At 51.9% G+C, this 25,444-nt stretch overlaps 1 protein-coding gene across 2 annotated transcripts; it reads left to right on the top strand.

Annotated features, from left to right (window-relative positions):
• The first annotated feature begins 381 nt into the window (after positions 1–381).
• Positions 382–25,444, top strand: PGM1 (phosphoglucomutase 1). 2 transcript variants are annotated; one of them, XM_040073441.2, is made up of 11 exons: positions 382–672; positions 12,393–12,555; positions 13,701–13,847; positions 14,875–15,000; positions 15,491–15,681; positions 16,017–16,171; positions 17,720–17,835; positions 21,099–21,234; positions 22,658–22,841; positions 23,503–23,637; positions 25,211–25,444. In XM_040073441.2, exons 1-11 carry the CDS (start codon positions 427–429, stop codon positions 25,298–25,300), a joined length of 1,689 nt encoding a protein of 562 aa, XP_039929375.1. In that variant the 5' UTR covers positions 382–426; the 3' UTR covers positions 25,301–25,444. The 2 variants fall into 2 exon arrangements, with proteins under 2 accessions (XP_039929375.1, XP_039929374.1); XM_040073440.2 differs by lacking the exon at positions 382–672 and adding an exon at positions 8,035–8,693.

The raw sequence follows: 25,444 nt of genomic DNA, 5'->3' as shown, positions 1-25,444 counted from the left end.
TGTCGCCTGTGTTGGAGAGGAGAGAGCAGGACAGGCAGCACAGGGACGCTGTCGCCTGTGTTGGAGAGGAGGGAGCAGGACAGGGCAGCACAGGGATGCTGTCGCCTGTGTTGGAGAGGAGGGAGCAGGACAGGGCAGCGCAGGGATGCTGTCGCCTGTGTTGGAGAGGAGGGAGCAGGACAGGGCAGCGCAGGGACGCTGTCGCCTGTGTTGGAGAGGAGGGAGCAGGACAGGGCAGCGCAGGGATGCTGTCGCCTGTGTTGGAGAGGAGAGAGCAGGACAGGGCAGCGCAGGGATGCTGTCGCCTGTGTTCCGGTGCGTGCCCGGCGCTCCGGGCGGTGCCTTTAAGGGGCGGTCGCGGGGCGGCGGCGGGGCCGGGCCGGTCGCGGTTCTCCCCCGGCTCCCGGAACTCTCCCGGAGCCGGCCATGGTGCGGATCGTGACCGTGCAGACCAAGCCCTACGGCGACCAGAAGCCGGGCACCAGCGGGCTGCGCAAGCGGGTGACCGTGTTCCAGAGCAATGCCAACTACACCGAGAACTTCATCCAGAGCATTCTGGCCACCGTGCCGCCCGCCGAGCGCCAGGACGCCACGCTCGTGGTGGGAGGCGACGGCCGCTTCTACATGCGAGACGCCATCCAGCTGATCGTCCGCATCGCCGCGGCCAACGGGGTAAGCGCCGAGCGCTCCGGGATGCGCTCCCCGGCGGAAATCGCTGGCGTGGGGCTGACGTGGGCTGCAGTGGGACAGGGACAGCTCCCGGGGCAGGCAGGAACCCCCCCGGCAGCCTCTGCCTGGCCTTGGTCGGGGCAGAGGTATGGACGCGGCTTTGCTGTGATTCCTTCTTCTTCCTTCTGGCCCTGGCTGGGTTTTCCGGCTAAAACGCGAGCCAGCGGCGCGGTGAGCAGGGAGGGAGCGGCGTTCCCTTCCACAGCGCTGGAATGGCATCTCACTGCTCCGGGATTCCAGCGTGGGTTCGTCCCGCTCCTGTCACTCGGTGTCCCGAGGGAATCCCAGCAGGGAGGGTGATGTTGGTGGGGAGAGGTGCTGAAGTCAAGCAAAGGGACTGCATTTACTTTTTTTTTTTTTTTTTTTTTTCCTGCATTTACTATTTTCCGAAGGAAAACTATCCCCTTCTCCTGGGACACCAACAGCAGCAGCAAACATTCTTCCTCATGGACCACAAAGCAGAGAGGGGCTGAGGGTTCTGGTTCTTAGGGTAGAACCTCAGGGTTACCTGTTCCAAATTCCCAGGTGCCCCAATGCTTGTAAATACCTGACTTCTTAGGGAAAAAAAAAATAATAATTTGGGAGTGCTGCCTTCTTAGGGCACAAAGAAGCAAATAACAGGCTTGAATTCTTTTTAAGCCGTGTAGAAATTTGTCTTTTGTGATGTGTGGCAGCTGCTCAGCTCCGATTCCATAAGCCAGCATCCCTGGATGCTGCGTGCACCCCTGGAAGTGATGGGTAGAGCAATCTTCCCTGATGGAAAAGCAGCAGGTTTGTTTATTTCTTCTGGGAGGGGGTTGGAGTTGGAATATGCAGCGTTCCTGCCTGAGGGCACACACAGACAGGGTCCCTGTGGATCACTGGGAATAAGCAGAGTGGGGAACTTGTTCCCTGGGATGAAATGTGACTTTGTGCAGGTTTTTGGATGTGCACCCGGGGCCTGGTGGGATGTGGCAGCATTCCAGGCACCGACTTCTCCATCATTTATACTTCAGCCTGGGGTAGAGCCCTGCTGGGGTCTGGGGAGGTGTTTTGGGAAGCGAGGAGGGCCGGGAATGTCTCAGATCCTCCCCTGCATCGTGCAGTCTCTCACGTACGTGCAGAGCAGAGCTCGCTGCCAGAGCTGCAGCAGCAGCTCCCAAGGGCTGCCCTTGCCAGCAGGAATTCACCTCGGAGCGTTTTGTCCACGTGAATTCCAAGTGCTGGGACAGAACTGGCCCTAAAGTCAGCAAATGTTCAGGAAAAACTGGAGGTGGAGGAAGGAAAGGTGTGGAAGAATCTGTGGGTTAATAAATGAGCGGCAGGGAAAGCCTGGGTAAGTAACCAGAGGTACAGCGGGGTGAGCTGCAGAGGGCAGAGCCACTGGAAATGTAATTACAGATGTTTGCTACATCTTAGCACCTCTGGCCTAAATAAGGCAGCGCAGGAACTGCATTGCCAAACTCAAGAGCAGCAAAACTCTGTGGTCCCAAGAAATGAGGCGACTAAAACCAGAGGGTTTCTTTAGGAAATGCAAAGCACTGGTTTTAAATAAATTTTGATGTGTTTGCCTTGTTTTGGAGTGCTCGAGGGATGCTTGGTTCGTGGGAATTACAAATTCTCTGTAATTGCAAATATCAGTTCCCTGGTGGTTACCACAGCGTAGTTAAGTAACAGCCTCTGAAAATCCTCTTTCTTCATAGTCAATATGAAGTGACTGGGAGTTCCCTGCCCTTCAAAGAGAAGGATGGACAACTTCATCCATGGTAAGAAAGTGCCCTGCAGAACAGGCACCGGCACATGGAAACTTGTTCCTGCAACTGTGGGTTTGTCCAAGTGCTGGGACTCGAACATCTCCCGATCCCAGCAGCCAGCTCTGGGGGGAAAACTCAGTGGCCTCGTGCTGAGAAAAGCTGAGTAATACTGCTGGAAAAGTGAATTTCTGGATTGAGAGGTGGCTGATGAATGCTTTAAAATCACATGGTGTTTTTTGGTTGAGTGGTGCTCTCCAGGCGCAGGACAGACCTGAGGACCACAACCGATGATTTTTAGTTTTACAATATAAAAGGATGCTAAAATTAGCTTGAATTTTGTCCCCACCTGAATGGTTAATATGGAACTAAGTATTTATTTTTAAGTAGCAGCTACTCAGTTTGTAGTAGATTGAGAGACGAGATTAAGGGGTGTTTATCTTATTTTAAAGTTTGCATTTCTGTAAGCAAACTGAAATTCAGATTGTTTGCCATTCCCAGTTGGCGTGCAGTGTAGCCTACCAGCTTTTTTTGTGGTCTGTGTGCCAGCTTTCCTTGATATCATTCCCACATGGTGATTCTGACTTTTTGATGACACAAATCAGACCTTCACAGGTCCTGTTGGAGCATCGCCGCTCAGCAGAATTGTGGCTGTGCAATAACTTTATGTCAAAAATGACAGAAATCCAGGTGTGATCATAGAAGGAACACCAGGCCGATTCGGTGACCTTGTCACCTGCTGTTCCCCAAATTTACTGTGCCCTTGGTTCCTTCCTAACTGAACACTTCTCCAAGTTGTCACACTCAGGCACGTTGCTGGAAGGTGTTCGGAGTGCCAGGCTGTGCCTTGCATGTTAAATAGTGCCTGCTTTTGTTTTATAGCTGCAGGACAAACAGGGCTTTTATTAGAAATGCTGCTCTCTCCCCCAGGAAGTTTGGGTTCCTGCCTTGGCTGCTTTATCCTTTATCCTTTCTCCCCCCTCAGTTACCCAAGGAAACCAAGTGTTCAAACCTGTTGTATTTATTTGTCACTGCTCCCCTTTGGTAGCTCCTTTTTTCTTTGTGCTGTTCTGCCACAGTTCCCACAGAGATCCTCCCTTTGAGTAAAAGCTCCTGGGATCAAAATCATCAAAATGAAGTGCTCATAAACAAAGTTCTTCCAAAAAAGCAACCCCTGTGTTCCAGGGCTAGATGTGGTGATGCTGGATCCTCCAGGCCAGTAGGAAAACCCTCAGTTTCTGACTTTCTTATGTTCCATTTTTTCTCAGAGGCAGAAGGGGAAATTGAGATGTTGTATCTAAAGTGAGGAAATAAATACCACTTGTAGCTATTTCCTGGCTGCAGATGATGTGGATTTTAGAAGGCAGCAGCTTGCAGCAGCTCTCACAGCCTCTTTTTACACCAGCTTAGACTTTTTTGCCTGTAAAGTTAATTGGCTTATGTCAGTTTACAGTGGAAGGTGATTAAGTGGTCAGGCTGTCCAGTTTCAGTGCCCATTTGGAATTTTAAACTCTGCACTTCATGAAACTCCAGCTCAGAGCAAGAGCTAAGGTGCTTTGCAGTTAATCTCTGCAAATCCAGCAGGCAGAGTTGAAATTCATCCTGCCAGGGGTTTAGCTGTAATCTCCTGGGACAATGACTCTGCATGAGCAGACACCTGAGCTGGGGCAGGGCAGAAATGCCCCCTGCCCTTCGTCAGGGCAAAGTTCGAGATAGGGAGCTGGGCTGGAGAGCTGCTCTCCACGTGTTATCCCAAATCTGAGCCCGCCAGGATTGGGAAATGCATCCTGTCATGATCCTGAGCTGGGCAAGATATTGATTAATGCTTCAGATGAGGGGCTGAAATGTATTTTTAAATAAATAGAGATAGCTTAGATATCAGTAAAAAGTTCAAAGAATTCTGAAGTAATGAAAGTGTAATGTGTACACTTACAGTACACATTCATAGGACAAATTGCAGAGTAACAGAATAAACAGCAGATGTGATGGTAGAGGACAAACACATCCAGTTATCCAGAAAAAAAAAAAAAAAAAATTTCTCAGTTTTAAAATGAGTTTGTTGTAAGTGAAAATCAGGAAATGAAGCCTGACCAGGAGCACCAGTCCTGAGCTGGGGCACCGGCCCTCAGAGAGGATCTGGCCTGGCTGTGGGAGATTCCAGTGGGAATGCCTGAGATCATTCTGTAGGGAAGGAATTCCTCCCTGGGAGGCCCTGGCACAGGTTCCTGACACTTCCTTGGATCCTTGGAAGTGTCCAAGGCCAGGTTGGACAGAGCTTGGAGCCACCCGGGATAGTGGAAGGTGTTTTTTGGGCTCAGGTGCAGATTTCCAAGAGCACCCAGGGCCAGGGGCTCAATCCCCCAGCAGGCTGGGGCTAGAAATCCTGGAGCACTGAGGAAATCCTGCTGGAATCCCTCCCCTTTTCCCTGGCAGGGGCAGGACAGCAGAGATAAAATGCAGATTTGGGCGTGCTTTGACGGGGTGACCATCGAACAGAAAGTTTCACAATCCTGGTGGCTGCTGTGAGCTTCCCTGGAAAGGAAGGCTCAGCCCCTCCAGTGGGACAAACCTGGAGATGGGGATTCACCCCCAGCCCTGCCAGCCCCTGTCTCTGCCACCCAGCTTTTCTTTCCAGCTGTGGCAGGAGGAGAGCAGCCTCTTCATTCTGCGGGAATTCGTATGTGAGCGCGCTTGTGCTGTTCAGACGGTGCCAAACATCTTTCTTTCCCTCTGGAATCTCCACAGCAACATCCAAACTCAGATTTTTAATTAATTCTTAGTGAAGACAAAGCGTTTTGCAGTGGGAGCAGCACTCCTTGTATGACCAATAACACGCTTGCAGTCCATTTATCTTTCCGGGGCTCCATTTGTCCCGGCATTACCAAATGCCTCTGCCAGCAGCGGCTGCCTGCGCCGGAGCCATCCTCGGCACAAAGTGCCCGATTTTGGCAGCTGCCCAGTGGGGCTTTCCAGGGCTCTTGGCACCCTCTGATGGCCGATGGGCAGGGACAGCACCGGCACTGGCGCTTTCCCGAGGGCAGGAGCTGGGGGAATGGGATTCTGCCTTACAAAGGAGAGTCACAGATGAAGTTTCAGGCTGAGTGTCTTCTCGACTGAGCACAGAAAAGGAGCAGAAGGAGATGCCTGGTACAAGCTGCTTGCTGTCAGAAATCCCTGCGAAGCTGGAAAGGGAAGCTTGCAGCTAAACACAGCCCCACAGAGGGGACGTTGGCTTTACCTGCCCTCAGAATGGGGACAAAGGAACGGGAAGGAAAGGAGAGGAGGAGGAGAGGGCCCCCTGCACCTTGGAGAAGCCTGCCCCAAGGGTGGAGCAGGGGATGGGACACAGGGAATTGCTGTTCAGTTTGGCCTTTCCATGCTGGGTTCCCCCCACTATTATTTTTCTTGCCTGAATGCCTAAATATAAAACTGTAGCTTGGAGGGAGGCTGGTATCAGAGTGAGGGGCTGGGAGAGTCTGGCTCTAACCCTACCCCTGGTCCAGGCTTGAGGAAGACTCCAGGGGAAGAAGGCTCCATCTCCCAAAATTGATGGCACAACTCACTCAGGGTGAGGAATTAAGGGGACAACTCAGGGACCATGGAATGAAGGGAGGAGCTGTGGCTCTGCAATGTTTAATGAATTTAAGCCCTCTCAGAATGGTCTTATTTGCATTTCTATCATTAAACTCAACAGTTAATTAATAGTTTTAACTCTGTTCTCGTGCATGGGAAGTGCAGGACAGTAAAAGGAGACCTGGGTTAGGAAATAACCCCTGTCTGTGCCAGGCCGGCTGTTGGGAGAGGGAGATGGGGAATAAGAGATCCACAGGAGCACAAGGAAAAGCTCAGAGCACTGGGGCTGTTTGCTGTAGCACAGAGGGCACTCCAAGCCTAAATCCAAAGGATTTTTAGCGAGGAGTTGCCAGGAAGAGGATTACGGTCTCTTTGTTTGCTGTGCCAGCAAGGGAGATATCCAGCAGATTGCAGGGAAGCACTTCCAGCTGCAAGGCTAATTTTGCACTGGCAGGCCTTACCTGGAGGAAAAAAGATCCCAAGAACAAGTTTGATCAACTTCCAGGAGGAGACCTGGGTGTCGTTATCCGGTTGTGGGGAGGCAGCAGATGGCCTGAGTGATTTGTAACCCTCGGTCACCCCAGCAAAGCCTCCCAGATCACTGCTCAGATGACCTTTCTCCAGTCCCTGCCCCAGTGCAAAGGTGCTCAGCACCCACCTTTGGTGACATTTTGCACCTCTGAATCCTCTGGCAGCCGTGTGATCCCCAAATCGCACACAATTTCCAACCCTCCGTCGGCTTCTCCCTGCCAGTAAATCCAAATGCGTCCCGTGTGCAGTCACAGGAGCTGCTGGGTGTCCTGTGCCCTCCTCCTGTCACTTAATGCCACGGCATTTCCCAGGGCAGCCAGAAGGGAAAGAGCTTGCTTCGGCCTTTTCCTGCCAGGTGTCATTTTGGGAGCTGGATTTTGGGTTCTGCACCACTAGAGGGAAACCTGGGCCTTTGCACGGGAATAAGGAGAGCTGCAAAACGCTGGAATGGTGTGGGTGGATAAAACACCAAGCATGTGTACCCCAGGCGGTCTCACTGATGTGTTGGTTCACACAGATTATCCCAACTCCATTTTAATGTGCTGATGGATAAATCAGGATCTTAGGGACATGGGCAGTGGTGGCCAGGGTTAGGGGTTTGTCTGGATTATCTCAGAGGGCTTTTCCAACCTTTATGGTTCTGTGATCTCCTTTGGAAGAAAAGATATCAATCATTGGAGCAATGACAGGATCAGCACTGCAGGAAAAGGGTCCCTGAGCCCCTTCAGACCTGTCACAATTCAGCTGTGTGTGCACATCTCCTTTTTCCTGCTTTTAATAGTGGGACAAACAGAGTAATTACCGAGTGTCTGTTCTTTAATTGCTCCAGCAATATCTATAAATTGTTTCCAGCAGCTCGGGCAGAGGACTCTGAGTGTTGTTAAAGAGGCTTGGAGGAAGGCTTATTTTAGAATCATGGAATAATTTGGGTGGAAAGGGACCCTAAAGCCCGTGCTATTCCACCCCTTCCATGGGCAGGGACACCTCCCACCATCCCAGGGTGCTCCAAACGCTGCCCAACCGGGCACTTCCAGGGATGGGGAGTCCACAACCTTCCCTTCCTTCATTTACCTTCCCCAAGCTTGGCAGGATGAGGCTCCACAGCCGTTTCTTGATATCCGAGTCTCTTCTCTTTGTGTTTAGGCTGTCCCACAATGAACAGGGATGCATTTTCCCAAACATTGGATCGTTTTTTGTGGTTTTAATCTGGGTGAGGCTTGCTGGCAGTGCTCAGCTGAGGCTCCTGAGGCTCTCCAGCCAAAGGCTGCCCGGCTGTTCCTGCTGGAAATTCTGCGTGTTTGAGGGGGCCGCGGTAAGTCAGGTTGTCATGGCAGGAGCCGCAGGAGCAAACGGGAGGTAACAGATCTGTTCCCTTCCATTTTAAGAGTGACCTTTAACTCACTAGACTTTGCGAAATAGCTCCAGCAGGATCTTGCTGGAAGTTTGCCTCCGCAGCCCCGGTGTGAGGCCGGGCCTGGCACTGCCCCGCGGATCTGGGGAAGCGCCGGAGCGGGGCTGGGCTGCTCCCACCTCCCTGGCCCGGGGAGATCCACACGGATTGGCACTGCTGGGCTCCGTGGGACGGCTGGGAGCGGTGCCTGTGGCAACCAGGAGGTGACAGAGGAGACAGCAATCCCTGGGCAGCCTTGCAGCGAGGCGCAGCAGCGTGGAATTGTGCGTTCTCCCTGACGCTGATCCCCCGCCGCAAGCGCGAGGACGCGGCTTCGGTTACAGAAGGTGCGAGGAGATATTTTTGGGTGTTCAACAGCTCCCCTGAACCCCTGCCTCAGAGGTGGGGCCACCGCTGTGTCAAGGTTGGGGGTTAATTTTGGCACATTCGGCTTCTTAAATGCATCTGTGTGAGAAAAGGACATGGAAGACGCTCCCCTGCCTGTGCTGACGGTGCCGACAGCTCCTTACGGCGACCAGAAACCGGGAACCAGCGGCTTACGGAGGAAGACCTTCTACTTCGAATCCAAGCTGAACTATTTGCAGAATTTTATCCAGAGCATCTTTTTTTCCATAGACCTAAGAGATCGCCAAGGAGCCTCTCTGGTGGTTGGAGGTGATGGGAGGTACCTCAATAAGTCTGCAGTGGAACTGATTGTCCAAATGGCTGCCGCCAACGGGGTCGGTAAACGTTGAACGGCTCAATTCCTGTGGGGTGTGGCTGAGAAATGCAGGAACCCATCAGAAATTAGGCACTGTGAGGTTTAATGTCCCCAAAAGGTTTCGTTCAGCTGCTAACCGTGGCGGTTTTAACGGCAGATCAGCTGGGGAGTACAGAAATTGCTGGGTTTTCACTCTAAGCGTTGCAGCTGGGCAGAGAATGCACGTGGAGAAAGGAAAATCAATTCTGCCTGGGGTTTGTGTGCTCTTGTCCTGTGCTTTTGACACGCCCCAAGCTGTTGGCACCTGTGGATTTTTGAGTCTTTCCATATAAACCCCTGATACTGTCCAGAAATGAAGTAACAGGGACAGCCACCAGAGTGGCAAAGGAGAAGAAACAACCGTGTTTTGCCTTTCTCACCAGGTGGAAGCTGTGGCTGTGGGATAAATGCTTAGGGAGCCTTTGAAAATTGATATGAGAGGCAGCAAGTGAGTGACAGCCTTTATTGGGAGCTCAGTTGTGCTGGAATTCTGTGTTTTGGAAGCAGAGCAAGAGGCTTGGGTGCTTGTGGTAGGTCGTGGTTCATGCAATGGGCTTTTATCTTTGTTCTGTTCTGCTTTTTAAAAAGAAAAGGCTCTGCTGTCTGTCCTGGATCTCTGAGTGCAGAGCAAACTTTGTGCAAAGGGACCTGGATTTTAGGAATTTGTTTGACAAAACACCTGACTTGGACAATGTAATCAACAGTGAATGGGAAAATAGGAGGAGAGAATTTTATTAATTTAGTTTTAAAATCGATCTGTTTTCCATCTTGCTGGGGGGGGTTGGAAATCTTCAGGCATTGCAAATTAATGTTTTCCTTCAAAATCAGTGAGCAGAAGAGCTGGAAAATGTGCACAGAGCCAGGCTTGGAGTGCCTGACACCAGGACAGATCTGCTGGTGAGGGGGAGATCAGGCTCATCTTCACCAGCTCAGACTTTTCTCTCCAGCACTGGGCCCAGCTCTGCCTAAATAATGGGATTTAGGGGGTGGTTTGGGTATTTTCATGGATTTTTCTGCTCAGTGGTGCTCAGGGTGTGGGATTGGTGGCTTGGGCTGCATCTCTTGCACAGAAAGGGCTGCAAGGGTGGGCTGGGAACACCACGCAGCTGCAGCCACCAACTCCCACGGCCTGGAAAAGCTGTTCCCAGCTTTCCTGGGGGGAGAAGGGGCTGCAGGAGGTCCCTGTGTGCATCCTAATGGGGCTTTCAGTAAAACCAGGGTGGAATTATTGCCTGGATGGTTTTGAAGTGCTGTAAACCAAACTTGCTGCACAAAGTGGGTCTGTTCCGAGAATTCCACGAGAGGTGTTTCTCCATCGTTGCAGCCTGAGGTTTTCCTCCTAAGAAATTCCCCAGACTCGAAAAGGATTGAGTGTAAATCATTCAGCACATTGTTACACCACCTTCCCCAGTGGTTAGCACAAAGGATTTAGCATTGGGTGGGTGGGGAGTGGCAGCTGGAATCCTCTGGAAGCCAAGGAGGACCCAAATCACAGAGCAGCTCACGTGGAGTTGTTTCTTCCTTTTCTTCCTTGCTGTGGGGAAAAGCTGCAGTTCAGGTGTGCAGGGAGGGCAAGGACAGGGGATTTGAGGTGTTCATCCTGCTCTCCTGCAGCTGCTGCCTGCTTGGGCAGGGAAAATCCCCTGCTCTCCCTTCCTCTGCAGCATTGCTGGGGAGCTGATGCTGCAGAACGTGACCCTCAGAGGGAAACTGGCGAGCAGGAGGGGAAGACTTGGAGGGGAGCTTCCTGGAGGTCCTGTGAATTCTCAGGGAAACTGAAAAGGAGCAAGGTTTGGAGGCTGGAATAAAGCACAGGCCAGGGGGTGTCTGAGAATGGGGAAAAAGCAAACCCCGTGGAGGCTGGGCTGCTCCAAATGAAACGTGAGGCGCAATAAATGAGCCATCGGTGTGTGGGCACCAATGTGAGCTGCAGGCAGGGCCCTCACTTCGGGTTTGTAAAGTGCTTTTTCACATTTCTGCTGTTATTAGCTAGAGGTTTTATTAGCAGCTCTGCCAGCGGCTGGGCTGTGACAGCTGGACCAGGCAATAAGTGATGGGCAGCGAGGCTGGGGCTTAGCACCTGGCAGTGCCAGGGGGCAGGAATCACAGCCCTGCCGTGCCCTTGGCTCAGCACCCACCACGCCTTGGGAATGCTGCTCGGGATTCCTGCCTCAGCTTGTGAGTGACTGAAATCCCTCCTCTTTTCCCGGCCTGTTCTGGGCCTGAGCCCCTCGGTCGGTTTTCAATGCTGTCACCTCATCTGGGGGCTGTGGGAAGGAGTTCCAGGGAATTCTCCACCTCCTGGTTCATTGCCTGCATTCTGGTGCTGGTGTATCGCTCAGCACGTTGCTCTGGTTCCAATCTCAGTGGTATTCCTGAATTTATGGGAAGGAGGTGTGCTGCCCGCTGCGAGGAGGAACCTGCGGCTGCTCCCAGGATGTTCAAGTTTTGTGTTCTTTTGGCTTCTCTCTGCTCCACTGTGTGTTTTGAAGGCAAATTTTGAGACCACAGCCAGGGGGAATGTTGTTTTTTTGTGGTGTCTAATACCTGTGGAGAGCTCAGCCCTTCAGTACATCCACGTGCAGCATTGTCGTGGGTCTGTTTTTGTTTTCTTGTGGGGAATTCCACGGCAAACTAAAAGAGACTTCTCTCTCTAAATGAACTGATGAAAGACTATTGGTAACCTGACCAAGAGCTCCAAGTTTTGTCTCTGGATGTTGTCTGTGAGAAGGGAAAAGAAGCTGTTGGGGGAGAGGGAAGTGTTTTGGCAGCTTTATTTTGATTCTCATTATTTTTTCCTTTCTTGTAGTTTTGTTAATAATCCCGCCTTTATACCTTTTAAGTTCGGAGCCTGCTTTATTGCTAGAGTAAATAACAAATAATTTACTGCTAGAGTAAATAATTCTAGGAACTAATTTCGGGAAGCAGGAACTGGTGAACGTTGAAACCACTACAACCACTCACGGAGGAAAATGCTCCAACAGCGCGGGGTCGGAGGCGCCGTGCGGAGCTCCGGCAGGAACGGGGCCGTGCTCGACTGTAGAAATTGCTTTGCTGCTGCTGCTGTGGACTCCAGGACCATGTAGATGGATGTAGACGAGAGATCTCTGAAGTTGGGTTTTAGAAGATGAGGTTTATTGTAAGGGATATGGGGCCTTGCTCTGAGCTGCCAGGCTGCAGCTCGTGGCAAGGCCTAGGAAGGTGGGGGAAGGGAGAGGCTGGGAGTGGGAGAGAGCAAAAAGCAAAGAGCAAAGAGCAAAGAGACCAAGCCACCTTCACAACCCCCTGATAAGGGGTCTCGAGGTGGGCTGGAACAGGACTTGTGCCAATGGGGTTACAGAGACCTGATACTTCAGGGGAGGGGTACAGGTGTGGGATGAACCATACATTGGGGTGAGACAGAACATTCCATTTGACCTGGGTCTGGCTGCAGGTAACCTTCAGCTGGCCACAAAACTGTTTTCCCAGACATCCAGCAGCTAATACATCTCAAACATCAAAACTTACTTTCAATTCTATCTCACTTACAGGTTTCTCATTCTCAGAATCTAAGCAATCATATTTATAGGGCTTTCTGGCTTCATCCTCCCCCACACTCGACCTCTTGGCAGAGTTTGGGGGTTGGGGCTGGGTTTGGGCTTCGCCCTCACAGAGCTTTGCTGTGCTCCTGCCCTCTCAGATCGGGCGCTTGGTGATCGGGCAGAACGGGATCCTGTCCACGCCGGCCGTGTCCTGCATCATCCGCAAGATCAAAGCCATCGGGGGCATCATCCTGACCGCCAGCCACAACCCCGGCGGCCCCAGCGGCGACTTCGGCATCAAATTCAACATTGCCAATGGAGGTCAGGGCACTCCCTGCTTTGTCCTTGTGTAGGGGTAGGGTGAAAAGCTGCCCTGTCATTTCCAAGTGCAGCTAACAGCGATTTGTAAGTTCACACACAAAGCTGTTTGGAGAGTAAGTTTCTTTAACGCAACGATCTGTTCCTAGTGCACCTGTAACAACAAGGGATTTGTCCCGTAAAAGTCAGTGAAGGAAATACGTAAACAATCTGAGAACAGATAGATAAACGAGTAAAATGGCTTGTACTGGCCAGTGCAATAATTAACAGGGAAACTATTAACCGATTAAAAGTTACCCTCAAGGTTTGTAAAAACTGTATTAAAAACAGCATGAGGCCACGATGAAAAGCCTCCTAAAGGTTTTTAGCGTGTCATTCTGTATGTCATAACTATCTCAACATATTATTATTACTATATTTATTTATTTATTGATTGATTTGATTTGATTTGATTTGATTGATTTATTGTGTCCACCTGAGAATCCAAATTTCTGCTCACAGCCCAGGAGTCAGTGCCCCGAGCAGTGGTTTCCCTAATGGAGCTGATGCCTTAAGTCTGAGCTTTGATGTTTTTCAGGTTCTGTGCTGCCCAGGGGTGCAGTTCTGAGCTCACATTCAGTGTCAGTGAGGTCTCTTCATAGAGCAGGTGGACAAAAAAAAAGCACAAACAAGGGTGGCTGAAGGGAGGAACAAAAAGGATGGGAACTCATAACCTGGAGCTGGAATTGGACAATTAAACCACAATGTGCAAATGGACCAAAACTTATAAAAGTGTGAAACCTTGTGACCAGACAGCCATTTTGGGTCCATTTTGTGACCATTTTTTGTCCATTCTGTGACCATTTTTTGCCCATTTTTTGTCCATTTTGGTTCCACCTTGGCTGTTTCCCTGGCCAGGCTCTTGTCCTGCCCAAGGTGGATCCTAAAGGCCTTTCAATAAATATCTACTTTATTCTCTTAGCTCTGTCCAGTCTCTGTTCCAGCTCAGCCCTCCCAAGGCATCAAAGCTCTGCTCTGCTCCCCTCATTCCCTGGTTGCTCCTCTCCCAGGAGGGTTTTCCCAGCCCAGGTCTTTGCTGTATTCCTGAAGTTCTCTCCTCTTGCAGCTGGATTCTTTAACATCTTCCCCTTGCCCATTTCATTTTGCAGGCCCTGCTCCTGAAGCCATCACGGATAAAATTTTCCAAATCAGCAAGAAAATTGAGGAATATGCAATCTGCCCAGATCTCCAGGTGGATCTGGGCACCATTGGGAAGCAGCAGTTTGACTTGGAGAACAAATTTAAGCCATTTACAGGTAAAGGAATGTTCTTCCTCTTGGCAAGGGTGAGGAATTGTGGTGTTTCTGTGGCCATGCTGACTTCTCCTTCTCGTCTGTTCCATAATCCCAGTGAGGACATTGCTCCTGGCATTTATTTATTTGTTGATTTTGATTTGTACAGTTTTCTGTCCTACAGAAGTTTCTACTTCAGTAGCAAAATCTTGATCCGTCAAACTTGCCTAAAATCAAAGGCTGTTTTTTCTGCAAGGCAAACATGTACTTGAAAACAGAAAAATGCAGTTCAAGTGCATTTTCCTAATTAAAAATGACAGAGTTTAATCTTTCAACTGATTTTTTTCCCTCATGGTTTCACATATAAAAGTTGTCCCTGTGAGTGGGAAATCTGTTACATTTCACATGTGACTTTCGTCAGTCAGCAGTGAAGTATGAAAATAAATTTTAAAAAGACTTTTCGAAAATCCTGCAAGTCTATTTTTTACCATCTCCTGGTGCTTGTAATTAACAAAGAAATAAGTTAAAAGATAATAAAAGTTGGTATTTCTCTCAGTGCCCATTTCTTTGTAGTGGGAATTTTATGCTGCATTTTGTTTTAATGTTGGCTGCAAGGGTGCAACTTTTTGAACTATTAAGTTCACACTTCCAATCGACTTTGGTGGAAATGAAAGATCTGATTTTGTATACATATTTTAAAATTTATAATTAAAATTATAAAATATATTATTAGAATACATTAAATTTATTTAATAATAAGCAAAGTGGGATTGAGCCATTGTGAAGGAAGTCCAGGGAGCCTTAACTGGGAACAGAGCTTGCCTTAAGGATTTTGTTGGTCCACTTGTGACCTGATTAGCAGGGAGAGCCTGTGATTAAATTCCTAATTTAGCCCCATTATTCCTGTCCCTATTCTGATTCTCTGGGATGTTCAAGGGCTTTGTGCTGAGCTCTGGCCCTTGGCTCTGAGGACCCTCAGCACAGCAGCAGGACCTGGTCATCACAATTCCAGGCTGAGAGGGTTGATCCCTGTTCTCCTCCTCTTTTCCAGTGGAAATTGTGGACTCTGTGGAAGCCTATGCCAACATGCTGAGGAATATCTTTGACTTCAATGCCTTGAAGGAGCTGCTCTCAGGGAAGAACCAGCTCAAGATTCGCATCGATGCCATGCATGGGGGTAAAAAGGGCTTGGGGCACCGTGGGGTCAGGTGTCCCTGGGGATTTGTCACAGGAAGGTTTTTCTCTGCAATTCACATTGCAGCTTTGGGGTTTGCTTTGTAGCATACTGGAGTTTTCTTTCTGGGAGCAAGATTCTGATGTCTTGTGCTGTTTTCTTTTATCAAGTGTTGTGTTTTAGGGGGTTGGAGTGAGCTGATCTTTAACAAACCACTCGAGGATTCTGTGAAATGTTTCATGCAATCAGGGTTTGGGTTGGGAGGGACCTTCAAGCTCACCCACTCCCACCCCTGCCATGGGCAGGGACACCTCCCACTAGCCCAGGTTGCCCCAAGCCCTGTCCAGCTTGGCCTGGGACACTTGCAGGGACGGGGTGGATTTTGGTGGGAGCTCCTAAACCACACAGCACCTAAAGTGACCCAAAGTGAGCAGCCCGAGGTGGGCGCTGCCGTGGCTGGGCCGACTCCTTCCTCTCTGTTTTGCCGAGACAGTTGTGGGCCCTTACGTGAAGAAGATCCTGTGTGAGGAGCTGGGAGCCCCAGCAAATTCGGCTGTGAACTGCACCCCCCTGGAGGATTTTGGGGGTCACCACCCTGACCCCAACCTGACCTACGCCGCCGACCTGGTGCAGACCATGAAGACGGGAGAGTACGACTTTGGAGCTGCCTTTGATGGAGATGGGGTAAAGGAGCTGCTCAGAATTCCCCCTCTTTCCCCCTAACCAGCTCTGGGCACCGAGCTGCAGCCTCTCTCTCCCCCTCTCCTCTGGAACCGTGAGTGAACTGAAGCACTCCCTGCAGTTTGGCACCACAGAAATAGTTGGGTACCGTGTCAATAACCCCAAGCTGTATTTAAATAACTTCAAAGCTGTGACAAATCAGCAGGGAGGCGAAACACTACCGAGGTGCCGCTGTGTAACTTCTTCAAAGCTCCGTGTTTATTTCAGAAAACCTCTGGGAATCGTTGGGTTTATGGGCTGGGCAGGGAGCTGAGCCGTGCCTGCGCTGTCTCCCCCAGGACCGTAACATGATTTTGGGCAAGCACGGCTTCTTCGTCAACCCCTCCGACTCGGTGGCCGTCATCGCCGCCAACATCTTCAGCATCCCGTACTTCCAGCAGACCGGTGTGCGCGGCTTCGCCCGCAGCATGCCCACCAGCGGGGCCCTGGACAGGTAACCCGCCGCGGACAGGGCACGGGGACAGGGGACAGGGCACGGGGACAGGGGACAGGGCATGGGGACAGGGGACAGGGCACAGGGCATGGGGACAGGGGACGGGGACAGGGGACAGGGCACGGGGACAGGGGACAGGGCACGGGGACAGGGGACAGGGCATGGGGACAGGGGACAGGGCATGGGGACAGGGCATGGGGACAGGGCACGGGGACAGGGGACAGGGCATGGGGACAGGGGACAGGGCACGGGGACAGGGCACGGGGACAGGGGACAGGGGACAGGGCATGGGGACAGGGCATGGGGACAGGGCACGGGGACAGGGGACAGGGCATGGGGACAGGGGACAGGGCACGGGGACAGGGCACGGGGACAGGGCACAGGGCATGGGGACAGGGCACGGGGACAGGGGACAGGGGACAGGGCATGGGGACAGGGGACAGGGCATAGGGACAGGGCATGGGGACAGGGGACAGGGCATGGGGACAGGGCATGGGGACAGGGCATGGGGACAGGGGACAGGGCATGGGGACAGGGCACAGGGCACAGGGCATGGGGACAGGGGACAGGGCACAGGGCACAGGGCATGGGGACAGGGGACAGGGCATAGGGACAGGGCATGGGGACAGGGCACAGGCAGGGAGCCCTGCCAGGGCACGCCGTGCCCCTTGCACAGAATCACTGGGTTGGAAGAGACCTCCAAGATCATCGAGTCCAACCCAGCCCCAACACCTCAACCGAAGCACGGCACATGCAGGCTTTTATAAACACACCCGGGGATGGTGACTGCACCACCTCCGTGGGCAGATCATTCCAGTGCTTTATCACCCTTTCTGTAAAAAGCTTTTCCCTGTTCTCCAGCCTGTATTTCCCTCGGTGCAGCTCGAGGCTGTGTCCTCTCCTTCTGTCAGCGCTGCCTGGAGAATGACACCAACCCCCCTGAGCACAGCCACCCTTCAGGAGCTGTGCAGAGTGATCAGGTCACCCCTGAGTCTCCTTTTCTCCAGGATGAACATCCCCAGCTCCCTCAGCCCTTCCTCACAGGGGTTGTGTTCCCAGCCCCTCACCAGCCTCGCTGCCCCATCTGGACATGCTCCAGCATCTCAAGGTCCTTCCTAAACTGAGGGCAAATCCCTTTCCTGGGATTTCACCCCAGTCTGTCCCGAGTGTTTGGTCTGGTGAGGAGTGCCAGGGCAGCAGTGAGGTTTAATGGATTAAAACCTGCCTGGGGACATGGCAGAGCTTGGCTCTTTCTCTTCCCTACGCATAAGCCCAAACAAATTACTCTCCTTCTTTTCCTTACATTTGATAGTGACATCTCCCGGTGAAATGCTTTGAGATCTGCAACCTAAAGTTGCTTTGCAGAGTTGTGTGTTTGTTCTGTAAATGCACATCCCACCCACCTCCCAGATATCAAAGTGGGATGAAATAGAGGGATTGTACTAGAGCATTCCCTGCCTTCAGTAGCACCCCAGGAAACTGCTGATCCCATTTCCCCTGGGAGCACCGAGGATCCAGGGATGTGACTCGGCCTTCTTACCTTGGCAGGGTGGCCCAGGCTACAAAGATTGCTTTGTATGAGACTCCAACAGGCTGGAAGTTCTTTGGAAACTTGATGGACGCAAACAAACTGTCTCTGTGTGGAGAGGAAAGTTTTGGGACTGGTAAGTCAGCATTCCCAATATCACCCATCATGGTGGTGTTCCTCCTCTTAGTTGTTTATTCTTTAGAGCTTGGGATTTATCTTTCATCTGCAGTTGTTAACACTTGTAAAAGATGGAAATGTTAAAAACTGCTTGGAGGAATTGGAGTGGAAACGAACACAAAGGTTTTGTGAGGTAGGAGCTCCTTCTCCTCCAGCTCTCCAGGAAGGAGATAGGCAGGAAGTTTGGGGGCCTCTTTAGTAGCCCAGTCACCGAGTCTGTGGGGAATAAATGCAATGCTAAATGTATTTTTTCAACACTTGGTGGCCAGGAAAACCTTCTCAATGTTTTCATTTCTGGAAAGAAATACGGTTTGGAGCACGGAGTTTTATTAGGGAAGGTTTCAGGTCACTATTAAATCTCTGAGCTTAATAGGGCCCTCATTTTCCTGTTCTGAAAACAAGGTATGATTTATAAAGTTGAAATTAACGCTTGCCTTTGAACAGTCGAAGTGAGTTACTGAGTTACAGAGAAACAAAGTGAACATCACAGGGAATTTCCTGGGGGTGTGCAGGGAAGCTGACGGGAGCAGGATTTGCTGCAGGTCGGAGCAGGGTGCTCAGGACAGGCAGGATTCCCGGGAGGTCTCTGCATTCCCTGAGCTCTCCCTGGCGTCTCCCCTGTGGTTTTGTGTCCTGCCTGTGGAAATGGGACCTTCCCTGCAGGCAGGGCCCTCAGTCAGCCCCTGCTTCCTGCAAAAAGGCTGAGTTTTGTCTGGTCTGAATCCTCCCTGACATGTTTTTTCCCTGTTCTCTAAGGATCTCTGGTGGGACATGCAAGGCACAAGATCCTGCGGGAATTTCTCACTCAAACCTTGTGTGTTTTCATTCCACCACCCCTGAAAAACCTTTTAGCTTGTGTGTGGGTGCCTTAAAACCCCCAAAAACCTGGAGTGAAGTGCTTTGTGGAGCTGGGATGCACAGCTTGACAGGAAAGGGTTGGGATCACAGCTCTGGGGGAGAGCAGGTTGCTGTGGGGCTGAGCAGTCTCCAGGGGCAATATTTTTGCAATCAGATTTTACTCTGATATGTGGGACTGGGATTTGGCTGTGGCTTGGAAGGAAAGGTGAATTTCAGAGAGCCCGGTATCTCTGTAAGGGAATCTCAATGTAAATAACGAGTAAAGAAAGATTCTGGAGTTTTGCCCTGAGTGATTTCAGCACGTGCTGAGGTTATATCCTGGATCTTGGCTAATGAGAGCACACTGGTGCTTCAGGAGATAAATAAAACCAAATTCCTGGAGCTGCTGGTGGGAGATGATCTCAAATGAGCAGCTCCCCAAAACTGTTTGCACCTTTGTATGAGCAACAAGCTCAGTTTCTCCCCATCCCCCAGCAGGTAAGGGGCTGCCTCCCAAACCAAAGTGATTCCAGCAGCAGCAGGGGCTGAGACAGAGGTTTGGGATTTTGGCCAGGCAGCAGCACATCTGAGTGGTGGGAGCGGTTTTGGGGAACAGATTTGGAAAGGGTTTGGGGGTGTTGGACCCCCCTGCAATGCAAAGGGGTTTGTCCATGTGGCAAATGCACTCAGGAAGGCAAAAGGAATGAAAAAGGGTGAGGAGGGTGGGCTGACAGGAAGTTAATGAGGAGTTGTTTGGAGCAGGACAGGGTGGGAGTGTTGAAGGGGACAGAGGTGAAGGGGCAGCCAAAGGACCCAGTAAAAACTGAAACAAACCCTGAGGCAGTGGGACTGGAGCCCAGCAGCAATTAGAGTAATGGGACATGACAGAATCCCTGCCTGCTTCCTTGGGTATTTTATTCCAGCAATAAGCTGATGCATCACATGGGGCTGGTGTTTGTTTAGCATTCCTCTCCATCACCTCTGCCCAGCTCTCTCGGCCGTCAGGGACCGTGGGGATCGTTTATGGCCACAGCCACAGCAGCAGGGTTTGTGCAAAGCACCGCGTAACCCCTGCCCTGCCCCCAGCCCTTTCCCAGAGGATTCCCGCTCTGGCACTCCTTCAGAGGGTGGCACAGCAGCTCTGGAGTGCTCCTGGGATTTCTTTAATACCTGTCTGGAGGTTTTCCAGAGCGGGAAGGAGAAAACTTTACATCTGTGGGGCACAGGGTCAAACCGAGGCACGGAGTGTGGGCTGGGTGTGTTCTGGGCCACCTGATCCCATTTAATTTGGGGGCTGTGCAAGGTCCAGCACCTCTCGGGTTTCCCGGTGCTGTGTGATCCCGCTGTGCTTCCAGGGCAAGGCTGGGCTGGCTCTGGCTGCTCCTGCTCTCCTTGCAGTGCCAGCTTCGGGGCAATCCACAACGAGAGACAACGGGCACTAACTGAGGCCAGGGAAATTCCACCTGAACAGGAGCAAGAACTTCCCTACAGATTGTCCAGAGAGGTGTGGAGTCTCCTTCACTGGAGACATCAGAAATCTGGAAGCACTCCTGGCCCCAGGGATGGCCCTGCTGGAGCGGGGAGGTTGGACCAGGTTCCCCACTGGGGTTTTTTCCAACCTGACCCATTCTGTGAATGTTCCTTTAGCCAGGAGAGAAGCTTTTCCAGCCCCAGTGGGAGCAGGCTGGAGGCTTTCCTGGTCTCTGCAGATGGATGGAGCCTCTCCTTGCCCTGCTGTTGCCAGACCCATGGCTGGTGCTCCCTGCCCTGCTGCTCCTCTCCCCGTTCTGGGGTGATTTTGGGGTCGTTGGGATTCGGTTCCTCAGGAGGGCTGACATTCCCCTTGGTGCTGGGCCAGGAGATGATCCCAGGCTGCTCCTTGGCAGACAGGACACGACAGCTGCTGAGGAGTTGATGTTCTCCTTGTGGATGGTCTCCTTGTGGATGTTCTCCCTGTTGATGCTCTCCTTTTGGATGTTCTCCTTTTGGATGTTCTCCTTTTGGATGTTCTCCTTGTGGATGTTCTCCCTGTGGATGCTCTCCCTGTTGATGTTCTCCTTCCCAAGCTGCACCTTTGCATTTCCCTTTCGTTTTTTATTTGATGCCTTTTCTACCGTGCGTTCCCCGTTACTTCCTTGGGAGCAGAGTTAAGGATGTGTGAACAGCGAGTGTGTGTGTGTTAAGAGATGCTGAGTGTTTTATTTTGGGCTGGAGCTGGAGCAGATCAGATCCTGACCCACTTTAACGCCGCAGCAGGGATGGAGCTCTGGAAACGCTTCCCATTTGTGAGCTGTGCATCTGCCAGGGGCTTGGGGGAGAGGAGACCAGGTGGGGACTGTGGTGTGACAGGAGTGGGAATTGTGTCCGTGCCGTGGCTCCCCACAGGCTCCGACCACATCCGAGAGAAGGACGGGCTGTGGGCGGTGCTGGCCTGGCTCTCCATCCTGGCCGCCCGCAAGCAGAGCGTGGAGGACATCATGAAGGACCACTGGCAGAAGTACGGCAGGAACTTCTTCACCAGGTGGGGAAAGCGCCCCTGGGCCCTGGCATTTGGGGCTGTTCCTGTGTCACTCCATTGCTGTTTGTCCTGCAGTGATTAAAGCTCCCCGAGCAGTCCTGGGTGCCACCAAATGGGAATTTCACCACAGCCCTTCGTGGTGTCCAGCTTTGGGTTGTTACTCCAGACATAAATAGTTCACCCTAGGACACAGAGCCTGGGCACTTTATTCATGCAAAGCACCTTTTTGTTTTTCTTTTAATTGAGGCTTTTTTTCCTTCAAGAGTCATTTTTTGCCATGGGATCTGTATTCTTGAGACCCCCCATCACAAGTTAATTTGTGATAGTATCTTCAGTGACAGCGGCATCTCGTAGAATGGATGCCCAGCCCCATGGCTGTTATTGACCTGGCTGAGCTCCTGTCCAGTCCCCAAATACTCAAATTTAAGCTGCAGTGGACATGGAAGATGGCAAGGGAAGGAATGAGAACCAGCCTGCACACAAGCAGGGGTGGGAATACTGTGAGAACATTAGGCAGAAATATTTCAGCTTGGAAGATCTTCATGAAAATTCCATCTCAAATTGCCAAGTGAAAGAACTCGCCTTTCCTTTGTTGTTTTCTTTTTTTCTTTTTCCCTCCAACAACTCACCACAAAGCCAGCACACATCTGAGGGAAAAATGCCAAAGTCTAGGATAAAAAAGCAGCCTTTTAGCACTCGAGAGCACCCTGGGTGTGGGAGTAGGCGGGTCAGGCGGAAACAGAGCGGCACAAACCCGGCTGGCAGCACGAACGCGGAGCCTGGGATCCTGGAGCGGGCTCCAGCCGCCCTCTGCTGCCTCTCCTACCTGGGCAGGGACATCAAAGCTGGCACTGGATGTTTTCTGCCGCAGGCACAGCTGCAGTTTGCCGTGGGGAGGCACTGAGGGGGTTCACAGTAACCACGAGGGAGCTGCTGGGGTGCTGTGGGCAGAGCTGCAGGAAGTTCTTGGCGGTCACTTGGATCTTGGCCCTGGGTCTGTGATACTCGGTGTGAGACAGCACTTTGTGCTTTCATCTCCTGGCACCGGGTGCCTGTGAAATGCTGCGCTGTATCCCGAGGATCTGTGTGAATGTGGCTGTAGTACTGCACTCCTCTCTTTTCATAGAATCCCACACTGGGTTGGGAGGGACCTCAAATCCCACCCAGTGCCCCCCTGCCATGGCAGGGGCACCTCCCGCTGTCCCAGGCTGCTCCAAGCCCAATGTCCAACCTGGCCTTGGACACCTCCAGGGATAGCCACAGCTTCTCTGGGCAATGTGTTCTGGTGCTTTTATGTGCCTTTTTTGCCCGTCCTCCCCACCAGGACGGGAGCAGAGAGCGCCCGCAGAGCTCGAGAAGCGCATCCCAAACCACCACAACCCGGTGCACCCTCCCCTCCCTAACCAGCGTGTGGTGCTGGCTGCAGGTACGACTACGAGGAGGTGGACGCAGACGCTGCCAACAAAATGATGAAGGACTTGGAGACGGTGATGTTCGACCGCTCCTTCGTGGGGAAGCAGCTGTCGAGCGGGGACAAAGTGTACACGGTGGAGAAAGCCGACAACTTCGAGTACAACGACCCCGTGGATGGCAGCGTCTCCAAGAACCAGGTGGGCACAGGCTCCCGGGCTCCTGTTTCCACGAGGAGCAGTGGGTTGGGAATTGCTGGCTCTTGTTCCGAGCTCTCCAGCGTGGGTTTTTAGGGACATTAATCCCTGTGGGAGCGGGCAGAGGGTAGCACAGGTGTGGGAAGACAGGTAGAGATGGTGCTAAAGGCAATCTTGCATTGCAGCTGTGTTAATTACCAAAGAATGGGAACGGCCTTGCTCTCACAGCTGTGGGTGATAAAAGAGGGAATTAGCCGGGAGAGGAGTCAGTTGGAGTTTGTTTGCTGTAAGGAGGAAGGGACAGGAGGTTGTGTGAGGGACAGACAGGGCAAGGCAGCCACGCCAGGGACAGGAAGCAGCGAGCTGGAAGTGAAGAAGGAAGGTAGAAGGAGAGAAAGAGCCAGAGCTGTGTGGAGCTGCTCATGGGACTGCAATGTAGAGAAGGGATGAAAGACTTTTAGATAACAAGGAACTGATGCTTGAGTTCTGAAGTTTTTAAAGGAGCACTCTTGAGTGCTCTGGCCATCTCAATGACACCACACAGGAGCCTTCTGTGGCTCCCTAAAGAGCAGGGATGGTGCAAACCAGGCTGGGAATCATGGAAAACACCTTGGTTACCCACCAGCACAGAGCTGTGAGGTTTCTCCCCTGTGTCCCCGAGCAGGGCCTGAGGCTCATCTTCTCCGACGGCTCCCGCATCATCTTCCGGCTGAGCGGCACCGGCAGCGCCGGCGCCACCGTGCGCCTCTACATCGACAGCTACGAGAAGGATGCTCAGAAGATAAACCAAGACCCACAGGTGGGTGCTGCACCTCGGTCCTGCCCCTTTCATGGCCCTGCTTTGCTTGGAGCTCTGTGGAGGAGCTGGAGGTTTGGTGTGTTTCATCCCGGTATAAATAAGGTTGTTAAAAAAAAAAGCTCGGTGTGGAGTAAGTATTACTGGGAATCCCTCACAGCTGCCTCTGCCACAGCACAGCTTTCATGTCTGTGTTACCCCTGTGCCTGCTTTAAAAAATCTCAGTGGGATCACAGGATGCAGCTGTGCCTAAGGTGAGACTGCCCTGTTCAGTGCTGAGTGCGGTGAATATTGTGCGACATCGTTTACAAATGCTGCTGAAGAAAAGAATCCTGCTCATGGATGTAAGTTTAGCCTGGATATCAGGAAAGAGTTTTTCACCCAGAAGATGTTTGGACACTGCCCAGGCTCCCCAGGGAATGGGCACAGCCCCAAGGCACAGCTGCAGGAGTGTTTGGGCAGGGTGGGATTGTTGGGGTGTCTGTGCAGGGCCAGAGTTTGGTCTCCATGATCCCTGGGGATCCTTCCAGCTCAGGATATTCTCTGATCCTGTATTCCCCACCAAACACTCTGTGGGCTCTTTGTGCCTAACTCACTGTGCCATAATTGACTGTGCCAAAAAGACTGAAAATCCTCCATTATGAACTTAGGATTTACCTAAATCCTGTGCTGATGTGGAGTTTGGGATACAGCACAAGGAGGGTGGCAGCAACACCAGAGCTTGTGATTTTTCCCTGATTACTGCATTCCTGTCTCTGGTCCCAGAGCTCAGGTTGTGAGCCCCAAGCAGCCTTTGGTCAGGAGAGCTGAGCTCTAGCCGTCCCAGCCTGACCTGCTGTCCTGGTTTGGGACAAATTTTGGGAGAAAACCCCTGTAGAGGATCTCTTTAAGGAAGCAAGCCTAAGTGGCCCCTCCTTCTAACTGGTCCGGGAAAAAAAAACCTCTTTGGAGAAAAGTGGAAAAAACTATTTTACTAAACAAATGAAGTGCATACAAGTATAAAGAATGAATAATATGAAACAATAAAACCTCTCCTTCTGAAGTGAGATGGCAAATTGAGAAAGTCCTTGCCGTGGGTGTAGCTCGGCTCTCTCTCAGCGTCTCCTCAGTCCCAGTCCCTCCGGCGCTGCTGGAAAATGCCGAGGTCCAGGCCCCGGTGGGCCGCAGGTGCAGCCCCCAGTGCTCCCCTGGGTTTTCAGTCCAGAGCAGGTTTAAACAGTTCCAAGAAAAAGGAAAAAAAACAGTCCAGGGAACTTCTCTGCCCTAGCTAGCTGAAACTAGCTAAAAGCAAAAAAAGATCTCTGTCCTGCAGTCTCTCCAAGGCTCCGCCGAACACCCCGTCCGCAGCAGAATGTGGAGGAGTCGGGCAGTTTTCTCAAAACAAACTCCGCGCTTCTCCTTGCTCTTAGAACCAGTCTCAAAGGCACAGGACTCAATATACAGCACAAACAGAACAGAGGATTGGGGATACAAGCATCATAAAGTTACCCTAGGACACCTGCACACCGAGGGATGCGGCGTGGGAAGGCTGCCCGCGCTGCCCTGCACTTCTGAGCCCTCTCTTTCCTCCCTGCAGGTGATGCTGGCACCTCTCATTTCCATCGCACTGAAACTCTCCCAGCTCCACGAAAGGACCGGCCGCTCGGGGCCCACCGTCATCACATAGAGCCCGCTGCAGCGTGCGCTGGGGCAGGCGGCCCAGCCCCTTCCCCCGTCACACTGTCACTGCAACAGGAGTGTTGGGCCTCTCCCTGTATTTAAGAACACTGTTTTGCTGCTAAGGATAGCCAATAAACCCCGGCCCTCAGCA

The sequence above is a fragment of the Hirundo rustica genome, chromosome 9, assembly GCF_015227805.2.
Source record: "Hirundo rustica isolate bHirRus1 chromosome 9, bHirRus1.pri.v3, whole genome shotgun sequence".
NCBI lineage: Eukaryota > Metazoa > Chordata > Aves > Passeriformes > Hirundinidae > Hirundo > Hirundo rustica.
Note: the sequence above shows the minus strand (reverse complement) of the source record. Positions and strands in the feature narration are given on the sequence as shown.

Excerpts from the sequence above, each read along its gene's own strand:
- PGM1 (XM_040073440.2), top strand. The coding sequence starts at position 8,436 with ATGGAAGACGCTCCCCTGCCTGTGCTGACGGTGCCGACAGCTCCTTAC. Across the intron at positions 12,556-13,700 it reads ATTCAACATTGCCAATGGAG|GCCCTGCTCCTGAAGCCATC; the intron begins GTCAGGGCACTC and ends TTCATTTTGCAG. Across the intron at positions 17,836-21,098 it reads AGAGGAAAGTTTTGGGACTG|GCTCCGACCACATCCGAGAG; the intron begins GTAAGTCAGCAT and ends GGCTCCCCACAG.